Below are 16,243 nucleotides of genomic sequence, written 5' to 3' on the forward strand. Positions count from 1 at the left end.
AAAACACGCACACACCCTTGGGCAGAGAGTGTTATGAAGTATTGAGGAGACAGCTTTTCCCCACTGTCCTAGCAGGACTCTGCAAGTTTGGCCAGTTGCAATGTTCATTTTGGAGACTATTTTCATCAGTGCTTTTAAAATGTTAAAAACAACAGCATCCTTAACTACTGCATACATTCAGGGTCTAGAAAATAGTAGTTTTTTACTACTCCTCCTTCATCTTGAAATCAGTATTATTTCATGCTTGACCACAGACGCCTTACGCAAAACTTCAAACCATAACTGAGAATGTGACTGACCAGTGGGCTCACTAAGGGCATCACGGCTATTGGACCTCCTCTGCTGGGCTGTCTGGGGCAAATTCAAGATGTTTTAAGATGATTGTCTGCATCTGCACAGAAGGCAGTATAATGCTGTATTTTATATGGCCTTTGATGAATCTCCACCACAAGACACTAAGCACCTTTATCAGGAGAGATCACTCACTGTTATGGATTGTTTCTAGAGAACACCTACATGCTAAAGGTTATCAAGACAAAACCATTCTCTAAGCAGGACAATATGAATTATAGGAACTACACAGACAGCTCCATGCACAGAAAAGTTGGGTAATTTTAACAGAGCTGAGTTTATTTGGACCAATACCCAGGTTTTAACCTGGGACTTTCCATCTAAATATCACACACAAATCCCTGATCCTTTATAATTTCAGCTAGAGGACTATGACTTAGCTACAAACACCAGCACACCAACCTCTCCTACAGATCAACCTTAAATGGGAGCCACATTCAACTATGAATAGGTAGCAACAACACAAATAAGTTTCACTAATATTAATCATAACCTGTAAATGCTTCTAGATCTCACAGTGTTTCCATGCCTTCTGAAACTGTGATGATGACCCCAGTGAGATGTGGGTAAAGATTGCCAGAGGGACTCGGAAGCAGTTCTGGGTAGAAGAAGAGAGCAGGCACAAGACCTTTTAGCAGCTTACACTACCCAGCTGCATATTCTGAGAAAGAGAAAAGTGTGTACAATTAGCAAATCTGTGGAAATAAATCGCTGAAGGAAGATAATAAATCCAAGCAAAAAAGCCTAACAGGAACTCCAGAAGAGATCTGATGCCATAGTTTGGGACTACAGATAATTCTACTTTTCATGTGACTTACTTCTGCCACTCCAGTAGTTTCATTACACATCAGTTTGTTAAACACTGCGACAGAAACTACCTTGAGCATTACCAAGAAAATAAATAATCTGGTTTCTAAGAGTAACAATTGAAGGACCAGTCTAACATAGGTCACTCAAACACCTCATTCGCACACATGTTTTGAATTTATTTTGGCTTATAATCCAACTAGGAATGAAATAAAACCAAGTAGTAGTAATAGTGACTATTGACTTGGAATTCTAAGCTTTTTTGCCTATGATCTTCTCTTACCTCCCTCACCTCCCTAGATTTCAGCTCTGGCTTCCAAATCTATCTGAACCAACCCCAATGAGTTCTTCCTCTCACACACTTCCATTCATTTATTTCTCCTCAGTTATCTAACCCACAAACCCAACCTGCCTGTGCTCCAAATCTGCATAATTCCTTAACATTGGGGCACCCATAGAATTCAGTAAGTTAGACAGGGAACATAAAGATGCCATTTGTGCATATCAAATGCAACAGAAACATGAAAGCATTCACTATGCCAACAAGCTAGACCATGGAGTATTGTTTTGTTGATGACACAATTTATTACTACTTTTGTTTTATTGAAAGGGCTGAGACAGTACAAAACTCGTGTGGATATACCCTCATTCGTGCTTCTAAATAAAGAGTGCTGGAAAAGGGAGGAAAGAATGCTTGCCCTTTCTCCTCTATGCATTGATTCCAATCTCCAATTAGCTTTCTGCTTTGAGCAATGCAGGGATTAGATCCTATTACCAAAGACAGTCAAAAATACAAAATGATATCAGAAGATTTTGTTTCTCAAAGAGTATGCTTGAGGAGCTAAAAAATTTGAGTCTCCTTGTAACAAAATCAATACTAAAACAAAACAAGTGTAATTGCCATTAACACATGTCCTCACATGACAGAGGCTGATGGTATAAACAAGAAAATGCTGAACTGATGACAAGTATCACACAACTTCCTACAACTGGCTGGTCAACAGAAGACAAGTCAGAAGAGACTTCTGACTTGTCAGACGTGCCTGATAAGTAAATCCCCTGAGGCTGCAGTAGCTGTAATCTCAGGCAGGTATTAGAGTGACTTGTCATACCATCAGTTAGAACAGGTACTTGAGCAAATGATTCTCAAGCTACAAGATTAAGCTGCTGTCTGACCAAGGAATCACATCAAGACTTCATTTTAGAAGTCTTTAGTCTTTAGCAAGGCATAGACACAGACAGAAATGCCAAAAGGCATCCTAGCAAGGAGTTTGACAGGTAAAGCCAAAGAGAAGCTGGAAGAGTAATGGATAGCAGTCTAGTAAACAACTACTGGTAGGCTTAATAGAAGAAAATGCCATAAAATGAGAACTGTGAGTGAGGGAGAAAATGTAAAAAGCAAGAGGAAGCATAGGGTATAAACGAAATAAGATGCAGATAAACTCTAATGAACGCTTATACATGTGTAGTCTTGAAGCAAAGTGAAAATTTTCCAGGATAGAAATCCATTTTAATTTAGGTAAAATGTGCATTTTTGAGTTGAGTCTATGGTAAGAAACCATAGTTATTTAGCCAGACTGCAAGGCCTAAGCTCAGTGAAGTTACTTCAGCGAAGGACAGAGATAAAGAGGAGGAGACAGAAGATGATAGAGAGTGACAGGGACTGCTGTAAGGGCAAGACAGCCTGACCTCGGAATTCTTTCTGATACTAGTGGTAAAAGTCACATGAAACCCATAAAAATGAATATGTTTGAATCTATTGTGAAACTGTATGCATAGGTATTTGAGAGGGGGATAAAAGGAGACCTGAAGTTCTCAGAAGTATGCATGCCTTTTAAAGGAGAGCATTCTCCGCATGTGTCTGGCGCCGTAAATAAACATACCGAGCTTTACAACTTTTATGAAGTTGTGAGGTTTCTTCTTTTCTCTGCAAAACAGTCTAGAGGCTGCTGAGACGAGCCAACAAAAATCACAACTAGCAGCAGAAAATCTTACATGCAAGAAGCTGGGGAAGCATAAGAAGATATCTAATAAAGTCAACATACAAGTGCAACTCAGTGTGTAGCAAGTAGGAACTGAAAAATGTGATGTCCTCTCCAAGATGGTTTCTAATGGGATTTCTATAATAGTCAGACATTAAAGGTAACATGTTGGCAGAAACTACAGGAAGCTGAAGGGCCATTGCCTTCTTCTGTTGCCATCTTATGCAAGGACAATGTGCATTCCCTTTCATCAGCTACAATAACCTTTAATGTTTTAAATTCAGACATAAATATAATATGAGAATACAATCTTGTTAGAAGTGAGAAATAGAATGAAACCTAAATGCCTCAAAGTGAAATTGAAGAAAAATTTCAGGTTAAAATGAAATTACACAAATGAAAGTATTTTGAAACATGCATTGAAATTTGTGCTTATGTTTCAAGCGACAAATTAATTTTATACAAAAAGTGACAAGGCTGCAATATGAGAGCCCCTGACATTACAATTTTGGTACATGATTCTACTCTGTGAAGAATTAGGTCTAGTAAAACAAATGCAAGGACTGTAGTCGTTCAATGCATGGATTGTCACACTTGCTGATTGAATGGGTCATTTAAAGATTAATTCAACTCATCCTAATACAAATTTGATTGTTAAATAGTTGGTATTTCCTTACCACAAGCACAAAACATCAATTTACTAATGCATGTTGTAAGAGCAGTTAGCTTAAATGAAAACCAGCATATTTTAACTGCTGTGTATAAGAATCCTCTTGTGTCATAAACAAACTACTAGCATTTTGTAACAAAAGGCCCCAAACTGTTAAGTCCTTTAGCAACTTCATTTGCCAGTACAGAAGACTTTTTTCCCTTAATATTATATGCAACAGACCTGCAAAACATAATTTTCTTCATGTTCACATACATCATAAATCATCATATCATCATATCCCTGCAGGAATCAGAATTTGGCCTTACTAAAGCAAAAAATTCAGATAATTCCTAAAGACAGGACAGCAACAGTTTGAGGACTGCTGGAGTTTAAAATCATCTACCTGATGTAAGATAATTCTGAAGCCATCCTTTTAAACAGTTAGGAGAAATCTAAAGGGTTACAGAGATTTCCAACAAAACTATTTTGCACATTTCAGTCAAAAAGTAATTGCTTATTTCTAACAAAAAAAAAAAGGAAAGAAAGAAAAAGAAAATGATTTGTACTATATCCAAATGTTTTTAAGATGTAAATGCACTTGTCATCTTTCATGTAAGCAGGGTGCTAGTGCCCTAAATTAAACAAAAGAAGAAAAGTTAGGGTTGACAAGTATGTCACTGCATAACTACAAATTAAATATGCCTTTTGATATTTAATTTTTAACTGTTGAGTACCTTTTCATCAGGCTATTGCCATTAGAAGTTTTTTATTAGATTATTAAATTAGACAAATAACAGATAAAAGATGTGACAAGTATAAAAAAATCTGATTTAGCAGATGTGACGCACTTAATCTTTTACTGTGATAGTGGCATTTCATATATTTGAAATGTTTCAAACAATGATTTCTTAACACACCAAAAAGGAAGAAATTCAGATATAACTTGACTATATTCAATTTATGCCAAGTACAGAATGAATATCTAAAAACCACAATCACCTTTCAGTTGAAAGTGCAAAATCACCTAAAACTTTCAAAGCAATGTGAAATTTTAAATACCTCAACCCCCCCGAATATCTGACAAGTGAAACACAGAAGACACATATTTAAAAAAGACTGTTAGAATAGCAGCTGAAAATCTGTATGCTTGTGAATTCTGAGTGAATGCTGGCTAGATTGCACAGCAGCCAGCATTTCAAAAGCAAGTTATAAAGAGATATCACCATTATCTGAATTGTTCAGAAAAATAAACGAACATTGACCTTTTTTGTGGTAAACAAATCCTCACATACTACTGTCTTAGAGAAATTAATACAGTAGTTGCATATGTAAACAAATGAAATATAATCAAACTTGCCACATTATGAAAAGTAATTGCCATTTGCATGGAAAAGCTCACATTAATATTCTAAAAGACTAAATACCCACATACAACTACCTTCTCTTGTATTACACAAACTGTAATGCACAGAAATACTTTCCATCCAAATCAGAGCAACCACCTCATTCACTCTCCAAAAGTCTACAGCCTTGCAAGTGAAAAAGATCAATTTTTTAAATATAAAAAATCATGCAAAAATATAAATAAAAAACTGCCTAATTTTGTTATACAACTAAGACATTACTTATGTGTTTTAAATTAGAAATAAAAAACTCACAACAAAACACAATTTACTACCAAAACAGAGATCTATGAACAGGAACAAAAAAATCCCTTTTATGTTAAACTATCAGATTGACCAGTATACACAAAAAACAATCTAAATACACACTTGGCAACTGATTAACACTATGTTTCCTATTGTTCCTTTCATCTCTTTTAATTATGTTAATAATGTAGAATAAATCAGAACAATGTTTCAAACAAGAGACAAGAACTAAAGTAGATTTCACTGCTGCCGCACGTTAAAATTGAAGTCTGTCTTGTAAAGACTCAGAAGCCTACATTGAAATTAAAGTGAAAACTTGAATGAGTTATTTATTAACAATAAATCTAATTAAGTTAATAAAACTGCCTTCTAACACCAGCAGTCACACCTTAGATCAAAATAAAGAGCCAAACATAAAATCACTTTGTGCACAAGTTCTGAGATTCAGATCTTTCTTACTGAAAAGCACATGCATGTTGAAAAATTAAACAGTAAATGTTTTAGTACATAGGCTAAATGAAAGTTTGCCCCATGCAAACAATTTATCCTTTTCTATATTTGAAACTGTAACAAAAAGCATATGTATTAGGAAATATTTAATAATTATAGGACAATTGCTTATATGAACAAGGCATAAGCTTCTTCCACACTGACAGAAGCAGGGTACCACACTTAAATAGTATATATTTTTCAAAGCTTGCTCAAAAGGCAGGCTTCTTAATTTTTTTCAAAATTCTTCTTCAGAACTGTTCATTAATACAGTTCTTCTCATATTTGTTTTTTCCTATGAATTTTATGATACAAGAAATTGCTGTCTCCAGTACTTACAGCCAGATGCTTGCAGAGCTGCCAATGCTAGTGTCAAGGTTTTTGGATAAGATTTTTCTGAATGTTCTATAACTTCCAAGACTTTAGCTAGTCAAATTAACAATGAATGTTCAAACAGACAGGATTCAAAGAAGGTGGTTTAAATATAAAGAGAAAAATGCTTAAGTGAGTTATTTACATGACATAGCGAACTCTGTGGACAGAAACCTACCTGTACCTTTTCTCCCCACCCAGATTATGCTTCACTCACTTCTCAAATTCTGTAACAGCTCAGGATAGATTTTTGCCTGTATCAGTTCCACTTAATATAAAAAACCAGTTGTATTTCCAAATCAGCTGTCATTTTATGAAGCAAATCAAGTGCACTCATGTGGGAAAATTATTATTTAAAGATAGAATTATAAATTATTGCATTTGTGTAGTTTTCCTTTGTGCATGATTTTTACTGATATGGAAAAGGAAACAAACCAAAAATCAGATTGGAAAACAGAAAATTCTCTTACTGCATTGGTCTACATGGCTCAGCAACAATATTGGCAATAGAGACATGAAATTTCTGTACAGGAAGTTCATGTGGATTTTAGTCTTTTTGCTCATGATGCAGACCTTGCCTTTTGAAGCCCTGATTCTCAGAAAGAAACAATGTTGATAACACTGTCAAGGCAAAACATTTAGGTAATTGCTGTGCTACCCAGTGGTATTGCCTATATATAGCATTGCCTGTAGTGTACTCCAAGTATACAATAATTCATACAGAACTTATGTTAGCTGTGAAAGGAAAGTAATCAGTAATATTAATAGGCTGTTACCCCTAGAGAATGAAAGTGCAAGATTGAGGGGATTTCTTAAATTATACAGCAGCCTCTGGTAAACTCACTTGTCTAGTGAGTATCAGATTTCTATGTCCTTTTATTTGCATTTCAAACATGTCTCTTGTTTGAATAATCCTGTGTAATCCATTTATACTTCTAAATAAAAATGGGTTAATTCTATTTAATTTAATTTCTAGATCCTACCCTAATTTATGTTTTTAACTTGCTCATCCAGTCCTGGTTTCCCACCTTGCTCCATGTCCATTCCTTGCTTGATACCAGTCTTCATCCGAAATTTTTTGTTCCAGTTTCTCTCTCTCTTGCAGTTACATTATTTCCTATCTCAGCATTAGCATCTTCCTCCTGAATAATTCCATCTACCCAAAAGCATTACTTCCAATAGTCCAGATCAGGTGGCTTCTGCAGAGAACTGCTCAGAAACAGCTGTAGTCTTGAAGCTCTGGACTGGACAGGAAATTCACCACCAGAAAATTCTTCATCTTGTTCCTAACCAAATCAGGAGTGTTTTCATATGCACATCTTCAAAAATGTCCTTTATAAAAGACGCATCATGGCATAAACATGCCTCCAGTTCTGGTCAGATTTTCAATAGCTACATGGCTTGAAAGTTTCAGACTGAATCAGGGAAGTAATTTACCTTTTCCTTATCTTTTACATATGGGCAAATTGATGTTTTGATCTCTCATTTCCCTTTAGAAAAAAACCTGTTCTTGTCAAAATTTGCCTTTTTACTATCATCATTAGTGCTATTTGAAAGCTGAAGCAGAAACAGCATATAAAAAACTTCATGCCAAAAGCTGATGTCCTGGAAATCATCCAGTAAGGATACAACAATACATATCATTGATAGCATCACTCAGCAACACAACTGAGGCATAAATAGTTTGCCTTGCCATGATTTTTTCTTCTTTTATTTACAAATTAAGATTTAGAAAGTCAAAATCCAAACCAGGAAAATGAAACAATGCAAATCTTTACAATTTGCAGACATAAAGATTACTGAAAACAGATAATTTCCAATACACAATTTTTTCTTAACAAATCAATACGTCACTGTTTAACAATTCCTTGAGTGAACAATGTGTTTGACTGAAGTTAGACCCACTCCTCGTCATATGTATGGTATTTCAGTTTAATAAAGTAGGTATTTTCAATGCTGTTGGAGATTAAGTGTAACATAGAGCTTTGTTTGTTTTGGGTTTTCCTAGAAGGAAAACAAAAAAGATAGCATGTCTACTGCAGTATTAACTGCATTGTTTAGATTATGTATATTTTCTCAATTAAATCTTACTGTACAATTTAAAGTTGTTTGTGAATACCAGTTTATTGAAAAAAAAATCAATTATATGGCTCTTGGGTGATCTTTTTCTCTTTTTTTGATTGAATACTGGAAAAAATCTGATTCTCATTTGCCCCAGAAAAAGGCTTTTTTTCATCCAGTCCTTTTCAATTACGGAGTTCCTCTACCTTCATGAAGAGGTTACCAATTAATCACTTAATAATTTTATCTTCAGAGCACCAAATATTTCCAGGGTCAATGAACTATTGCTATAATCAAACAAATTGAAGCTCCTCAAAGCTACTCTGTCTGGGTTTTGGCTGGGATAGAGTCAATCTTCTTCCTAGTAGCTTGAAGAGTATTTACTGTATGTACTATGAGAATAACGTTGATAACATATTCATGACTCAGGTGCTGCTGAGCAATGCTTACACTAAGTCAAGGACTTCAGTTTCTCATGCTGCCCTCCCAGCAAGTGGGGGGAGGAAATCCATAAGACTCTGGGAAGAGACAGAGCTGGGCAGCTTTCCCTGACCGGCCAAAGGATAGTGCATACCATAGGACAACATGTGAACTAGGGGGAAAGCTGGCTGGGGGCAAGCTGGGCATCGGTCAGTTGCTGGTGAGTGACTATTTTTCATTTGCATGACTTGTTTTTCTTTCTTCTTCCTTGTGGTTTATTTCTTTGTTATTTTCCTTTCCATTAGAATTTATTATTATTATTTCAATTATTAAACTGTTCTTATCTCAACACATCTGTTTTTTTACTTTTACCCTTCTGATTTTTCCCTCATTCCATCAGGGCAGGAGAGCAGCTGTGTGATGCTTAGTTGCTGGTTTATGTTAAATCATGATACTTCTATACCAGTAGTCAATAGAGTTAACATTTAACAGAGGTTAATTAATTGGAAAGGCAATTAATCGTCAAGGTGGAGAAGTACAGAAGTAGTGTCTACATGTTCCTTTTTAACATGTCTAGCTAGCAGGTTAATAAAAAAAACCCCAAACAACTTTTCTACTATTTTGAATTGGTCAACACTATGATATGTAACCTGAAGAGGTGTCTCTAATATTCACAGTCTTCACTTCAATTTTTGCCACAAAGTTACACAGAAAGTACATGAAACCAAAAATAAACTAGACAACAAGAAGGCTGAGGCCTACCTGTATCAGAAATGCAGTATTCCCTTTAAACAAAGAAAAGACTGCAGAATTATCCTAAAGGCAATGTGAGCCTAGAAAGTAGATGCCAATGCACTAGATCAAGAAAATGAGCATACAAAAAGCTGACACAATGTCTTGGTCTTGGTTAGCTGACGGTAATCCAAATGTGCCAAGTGAAAACATACCTCAAATAACATGACAAGTTATGAATTATTCAGAAACGTGTTTGAATGTACAAGATGAGTATATAAGTTATTTCCGCAGTATATTGTATCACAGCATATATTCTGAGCACAAAAGTATTAACAAGAGATGGAAGACACACTTTTATCGAAATAAACTCTAAGATCCTTTTGCTTTTGAGCAAATAAGCACCTTCTGCTCTTGATTTACAGATTACCAGTGTAATTACCTCCATATCTAGTTTTGAAGTACCACAGAATTTTTACTAAGTCTGCCACATACAACTCCATGAAAAAATCAAAACAAGAATGTACAAATTGATTAGGACAAGAACACCTTCAAAATGCCATGTACTAAGTCACTGTAACTAATTTCTACTTGGTATTAACCAGGCATTTATGTGATAAGAAATTCAAATGCATCAATTTTGCATAGGACAAATTACGTGTTCAAAGGACCTAAGGGTGCACACTATTCACCACTGCAAAAAAAGAAAAAGGCAGACCCATTTATATATTATGCTCCCTCAAAACAGAGGACATTAAAGCATTTCAATAATGACAAACATCTCAGTCATTTTAAACATCTTATACCTGCCCTTTGATGGTTTACCATTCTTTGCTGAACTACTGTTATAATACGCATTTTCTCATAATTTTACCTTTTGAGAACTATAATTACATCTATTATCAAAGTAGCCAGATTCTATTGGAAAATATCCCAAACAACCTCAGTGAATTTCATAAGAAAATAGCAAAGATGGCTTTTATAATTCTTTCTATTATACACAAGCAATGAAGCAAAATAATCACAAAAAACAAGTATTAAAGAGATTATCAATAATGAAAGAAGCTTTAATCATTTGGGGGTATTTGAAAAATGATTTAGGAATTAAGTAAAGTCTGTGAGAAAGAACTCATAATGAGAACATGTCAAAAGTTAAAAACACAGACTAGAAAAAAGTTTTTAATTGTACAGTATATTTTAGCTCCTATCAATCACTGTTAAAATCATTTGAGTTTAATAAGCAGATATTTACCTGTTGGAATGAGACAATCTTTCCAATCAAAATATCCTGCATAAATGCCAGGTTCTAATGACCCAACTATTGGATCTGCCTTGAATTCAATGTACATTTCAAACAGTCTTTGATCCAGCTCTTTCAAGGATTCCATACTAACCTAAAAATTAAACAAAAAAAAAAAAAAAAGGGAAAGAGAAAGAACATAGTAAACAGTCATTAACTAAAAGAATTTAATCACCTACCCAAAAAATAACATCATCTTTAATTTCAGAAAAAAAAGCAACTACTGACATATTTCAATTCATAATTATGTATATAAAAACTTCAAAACTTCCATATTATCTGTCCATCCTACCCAGTATAATTTTTTTCCTGATTGTATTCAGCAGTAGACATTTTCACGAAAAATACAAGGAATGCCTAAGCAGGCAGATCATTCAGTAACTGTCTACTGGCATGATTTTTTTTCCTGCATGTCAGGAGGTCTTTATCTTGCAAAGAAAACAACTGCATTTTGTGAATGCTTTAAAATATACCCATAAAAATTTCAATCCTTAAACATGAAGGAAATATGTAAGGAAATGTTCTTGGCTACCATTTATAATTTCGGTACTTCAGAATATTAGACAATAATGATTTCCCTACTAATAAAAGCAACTTTAAGAAAAACAGCCCAGTGTAAGAACAGATAGTTTTTTACTAAAACACACTACCAAACTCACTTTAAAATTAGATTTATAAAGCTGACAAAATTAAAAAGTATGATTTAGTTTCAGTATTTTCAGATAAAAACTGGTATTTAAAAAAAAAAGCCAATTCTTTATTACAACTTTTAAATCTAATATTTAAATAAATTCAAAATTTTCAGAAGTTTAGGTGACAGAACAAAAAACTGAAACAATCAATTCACCCCCCTAAACATCTGTGAGCTTCCATCCTCATTTAAAATTAATAAAGGGCTCAAAAATTGCCCTCTTATGATGACTATCTAATTACCCAGATCCCCCCAGCTGGAATGACCCATTGATGTGTCCCATGCATGCAGTATTGCATCAGTCAGAGTTTTCAAAGGTTAACACAGATTGGAAATTAATCTGCCCCTTCAACATCTGAATTTGGTAATTTATAAATGTATCAAACTTTTAGTGGCAATACTTTGATGCAGCTGTGCAAGGCAGGGTGTTGAACACATACAAAATGGTCTCAGATGTCTCAGCTGTTTCTAACTGTTTTGTGCTCAACTCTCAGTAGCAAAAAATTGGTAATATCCAGACTAATTTTCTATATTGTACTAACCCCACAAATCATAGCAATCCCTTTCAAATGCTATTCAAAACTACTTAGGCTGTAGAAATTCAAGCAACATTCAGGCATAATTGGGACTAAGGATGTACTACATAGTTGAACAATCAGTTTGAGTGAAACACTGTACTCAGTACTGGAAAAGATAACATTTTACTTCCAACCAACAAATATTTCTGTAAATAAACTAGCTTTATGGTCCTAAGGATTAAGTCACAACATTTCTCATAAGAAGTGATTAATCTTTACAAAAAGGCAGGAAAATGAGACAGCTACTGCCACCCACTTTGACATTTTCGTTCTTTGAAAAAGAAAAAACAACAAAAACCCCCCCCAAAACACAACAAAAAAACCATGAACTAGTTTACGAACAAGAGCTATCAGTAATGCAGATTTCCAGATGAAATAATTTATCAAGTATATTCCTGAGATAACAATCTTTTACTCTCTGCATTGAGAGAACACAGTGACATTAAACAGTGTTACTAGGAAATCAGATAAGCTCTGCCATTGAATACACAAGTCCTGAACAAGAGCTCACATTTTCTATCCCAGCTGCTCAAGCCCTGTATGAACACACAGAACCATATCCTTGTTGTTGTTATGTGCAACCAATGCTTGGAGTCCTACCTATTCATGGAAGGCTCACCCAGGAGTCATTCTGGATGTCTGGACACTTGCACCTACTTTTCACAGTAGGTAAAACAAATAAAAACGTTAAAGCAATGATGCTTCATTCCAGGACTCTCACTTACTTGAGTTATTTTATCAACACCTTGGAAGCCATGTTTCTCAAAGTGCTCAGCTATATTTAGGAAGGTATGGCGCTCCAGGTAACGGCAGTTACTGAGTGCAATTAAAAGTCTCTGCTCCTAAAGATTAAGAGAAGAAAGAGCATAACAGTTGAAAAAAGAAGTACCATCATAACCAACAATGTAAATGTATACAGAGTATTTTACTGACTCTCTGTCCATAATAAACATTCTCATAAATAAAGTAGGGTTTACAAATACTTTTGTCAACAAACTACTGAGAAATGAATGAATATTAGGTATGATGACTGAACAGGATGCTTCCTCTGATAGGTCCTCTTATATGATCCAGAGCATTAATTGGAATAGTTATGACTAATACAGATCTGTGGTTAAGACTTCTTTACAAAAATTAGGTTTGGACGGCTTTCCAGGAAGCTGTTTCTGGATTTTACTTCGTTTCAAGAAATATACTAAGAATTATGACCATCATAAATATACTAAGAATTATGGCCATCATAAAAATCAACTGAAGATCATCTTTACTTTCCACGAAGCTGGCTAAAACAAGGGAAGCAGGTACTGAACAAATGCACTCACCAACTCTAAAATACTAGAAGGTTCTGAACTGCATTATATAATTTCAGCAGTTTGAAGAAATTCTAGGTTGTCATAACTTATGTCTTACAATGATTTTTTTAACTGCAAGAGAGTCAAATACATTCTGGAGTTGAGATACTACAATTGCCTGTCCTTGATCTTGAGAGAAGATATAGCTTCCAAAGAAAGAACCAAACAAGACTATTTAAATAGATTGGGTCTTCCCTCTTCCCCCTCCTCCTTTTCATTTCAAACTATTTTTCTACCTCAGATGGAAGTTAAAAATCAACTGAGAAAATATTTTGAAAACAAAATTATTTTACAGTAAAGTCACCATAACAGCACTGATCTGATTAAAAATGGTATTGGTTTTCAGACTCAGAACTCTGGACAGTTTTGTATTTCAGTAATACAATGACTAGGACTGAGAGTTGCCTTCAACTTTAAGTTATAATCAGGCAGTATGCAAACTATTTGAAAAATGAGAATTTAAAAAATACAGTGACCAATCTTAGTCCAATCACTCACTTTCTCTGTTCTCATTCAAGACAGAGAAGACAAAATGTCTTGTGATTTACTTAAGAAAATAATACCATGGAGCCCTAGAAGCCATACATTGCCTAAAATGATGATTTCTTTTTTTTAAGCATTTATACCTATGACATACGGGAAGAAGCCACAAGTCAACAATTAATACCAAATCTGTGTGTTGCAAGAATAAAATGATATAAAGAACTAGTTATTATAGTCTACAATTCAGAAACTTGCCCCAGTTTGGCAATCTGTGATTCTTTATTGTAGCAGAAATGCTGATTACTCTTGTAAATTCAGCAAAGCTGAGCTTCTGACAACATCTAAAACCTGTACTAAGGAATATTAATTTCACAACAGGTTGTCAGTAGGTTTCTTGCAGGTAAAACCTACATTTTTTCATCAGCTGCTTAAATGGAAGAAAGTACGTTAACCAAAGCGTTAAGAATATTAAAACTATCTTTTCAACTTCCTAAAAATCCAAAATGAAACAAGCCAAACAAATTATCAGTACTTATTCTCAGTAAATTTTCTGTGGGAAAGTAGTATTATTGAATATCTGTATCTTGTGGGTTTCAAAAGTAACTAATAATCAGACTGATTCTAATCTAAAACAAGGTGATAAATCAAAAATCAGATCCTCAGCTGACTTAACACCAGTTCTATTTTCACTGATTTCTGTGATGCCATTTTAGTTTCTGAGGACCTGTTTTCAAATATCACTTTCATGAGTTACCTTAACGTGGTACACTAAGATACTGTAAAAATCAGTGCTTTCAACAAGAGAAATGCCTACAGAATACAAAATTATTCTCTATAAAAAAAGAAAACAAAAGAAACTATATTTACAGTATTGCAACAATAAAAAAGAGCCACATTCCTGTTTCTTTGAGAAATATTTTCACATCAACTTTTAGATAAAGAAACCAAACTTACTGAAGAAAGACTTGATTCTTCATGAATGCTTCCAAACAAATCTGGAGATGAAACATCAACTGAAAGACTAGGAATATTGTTTAAAAAGTAAGTATATACAAAAGTATAGTGCTTTTGGTTATGTGATACATGGTGGATTCAATCAAAAGGAATGAAATGCAATTCTGTTTCAAACCCTCCCTTACACCAGATAACAAAGCAGTCCACATTGTTCAGTTTTTCCAAGATGCCCACAAAACCTGCAGGAGGAGTTTGGTTGTCTGATAGTATTGTTCTAGCTACAGACCTTTCCTTCCTTAAGCATTTATCTTTAATATAATTTCTCTGTTTTGCTACAGATTCTGTTTTTACACCCATCCAGCCAATGGTCATCTGAATAGGAAAAAAACCAAACTCCATTAAAACCAGAGTGAATTTGCCCTTTCCAATGCATATTGCTACATTTGCCAAGTCTCTGGCTTTTCACAAATGTTTGTAACTCCTAGAAGCTCAGGTTACTCTGATTTGTTTTGATCTCTAAAAAAAGTGGCTCATAAGAATTTATTGAACAAACAACTTTCATGAATTTAGCAGAAATACCAATACAATCAGTAAAACAGCAGAAGGGAAGAAAAGAAAGGCAGGGGATGTTTCACCAAGACTGGACATTACTTAGTGACAGGTACAACTGATTCCATGTAAAGTCATGTCAAAACCAACACATCTGCCTCAACAGCAGCACACAACTTGTGTCACTGTAGAAATAATATAAATAATGTAACATTAATTATATTATATGATCTTTATTACATGATGCCACACAACATCTTGACATAAAAAGTACCTGCTCTTATTTCAAAGCATCAGTATTCAGAGGCAAAAGTATTCACAAGAAATATGAAATACAGAAGGGATAAAACCACAACCCTGGTGAAATGTAAGACTGCACACACAATTGCAGAATACTACACATAAATTTTATTCCTTTTTACTTACTGTGATGTATCTATGTCACCATCAGGTTTGGTGCTCAGTTGTTCCAAACAATCTATAAAGCCCTAGGAAATAATAAAGCAAGATCTAAATTTTCTGCCAGAACTAAAAAACGTTTTCAAATTCACTTTTACTACACTCAATAAAAGCAGAGCAATCACCACCTGGTTTTGTCTTAAACCTTACATAAACACAGTAACGTTTAGTTACAAATTTTGAATGCATATTTTCTATTTTGCATGCATCATAGTGTACTAGTAGGAAAACATAGTAATTTTTAACCCTGATAAGTAATTTTCATGATGCATGCTTAAAATTATGCAGCGATAATCTGCTGATTAGTACGGTTAACAGTTTTTATGTGCTCAATCTGAACAGTGGATTCCAAGTAAAAATTG

The 16,243-nt window shown here is 34.4% G+C and overlaps 1 protein-coding gene across 3 annotated transcripts in view; it reads right to left on the reverse strand.

Annotated features, from left to right (window-relative positions):
* Positions 1-16,243, reverse strand: part of EXOC2 (exocyst complex component 2) — a 125,748-nt gene that overhangs the window by 25,339 nt on the left and 84,166 nt on the right. For all 3 annotated transcript variants that reach the window (XM_005481686.4, XM_074544568.1, XM_074544562.1), the window contains exons 20-23: positions 15,849-15,910; positions 14,874-14,940; positions 12,810-12,926; positions 10,768-10,909 (exon numbers count right to left, since the gene is read on the reverse strand). In XM_005481686.4, coding sequence (XP_005481743.2) covers positions 10,768-10,909; positions 12,810-12,926; positions 14,874-14,940; positions 15,849-15,910 — 388 coding nt within the window. The remainder of the gene's footprint in view (positions 1-10,767; positions 10,910-12,809; positions 12,927-14,873; positions 14,941-15,848; positions 15,911-16,243) is intronic.

This window comes from Zonotrichia albicollis, chromosome 1 (genome assembly GCF_047830755.1).
Source record: "Zonotrichia albicollis isolate bZonAlb1 chromosome 1, bZonAlb1.hap1, whole genome shotgun sequence".
In the NCBI taxonomy this organism is placed as follows: domain Eukaryota; kingdom Metazoa; phylum Chordata; class Aves; order Passeriformes; family Passerellidae; genus Zonotrichia; species Zonotrichia albicollis.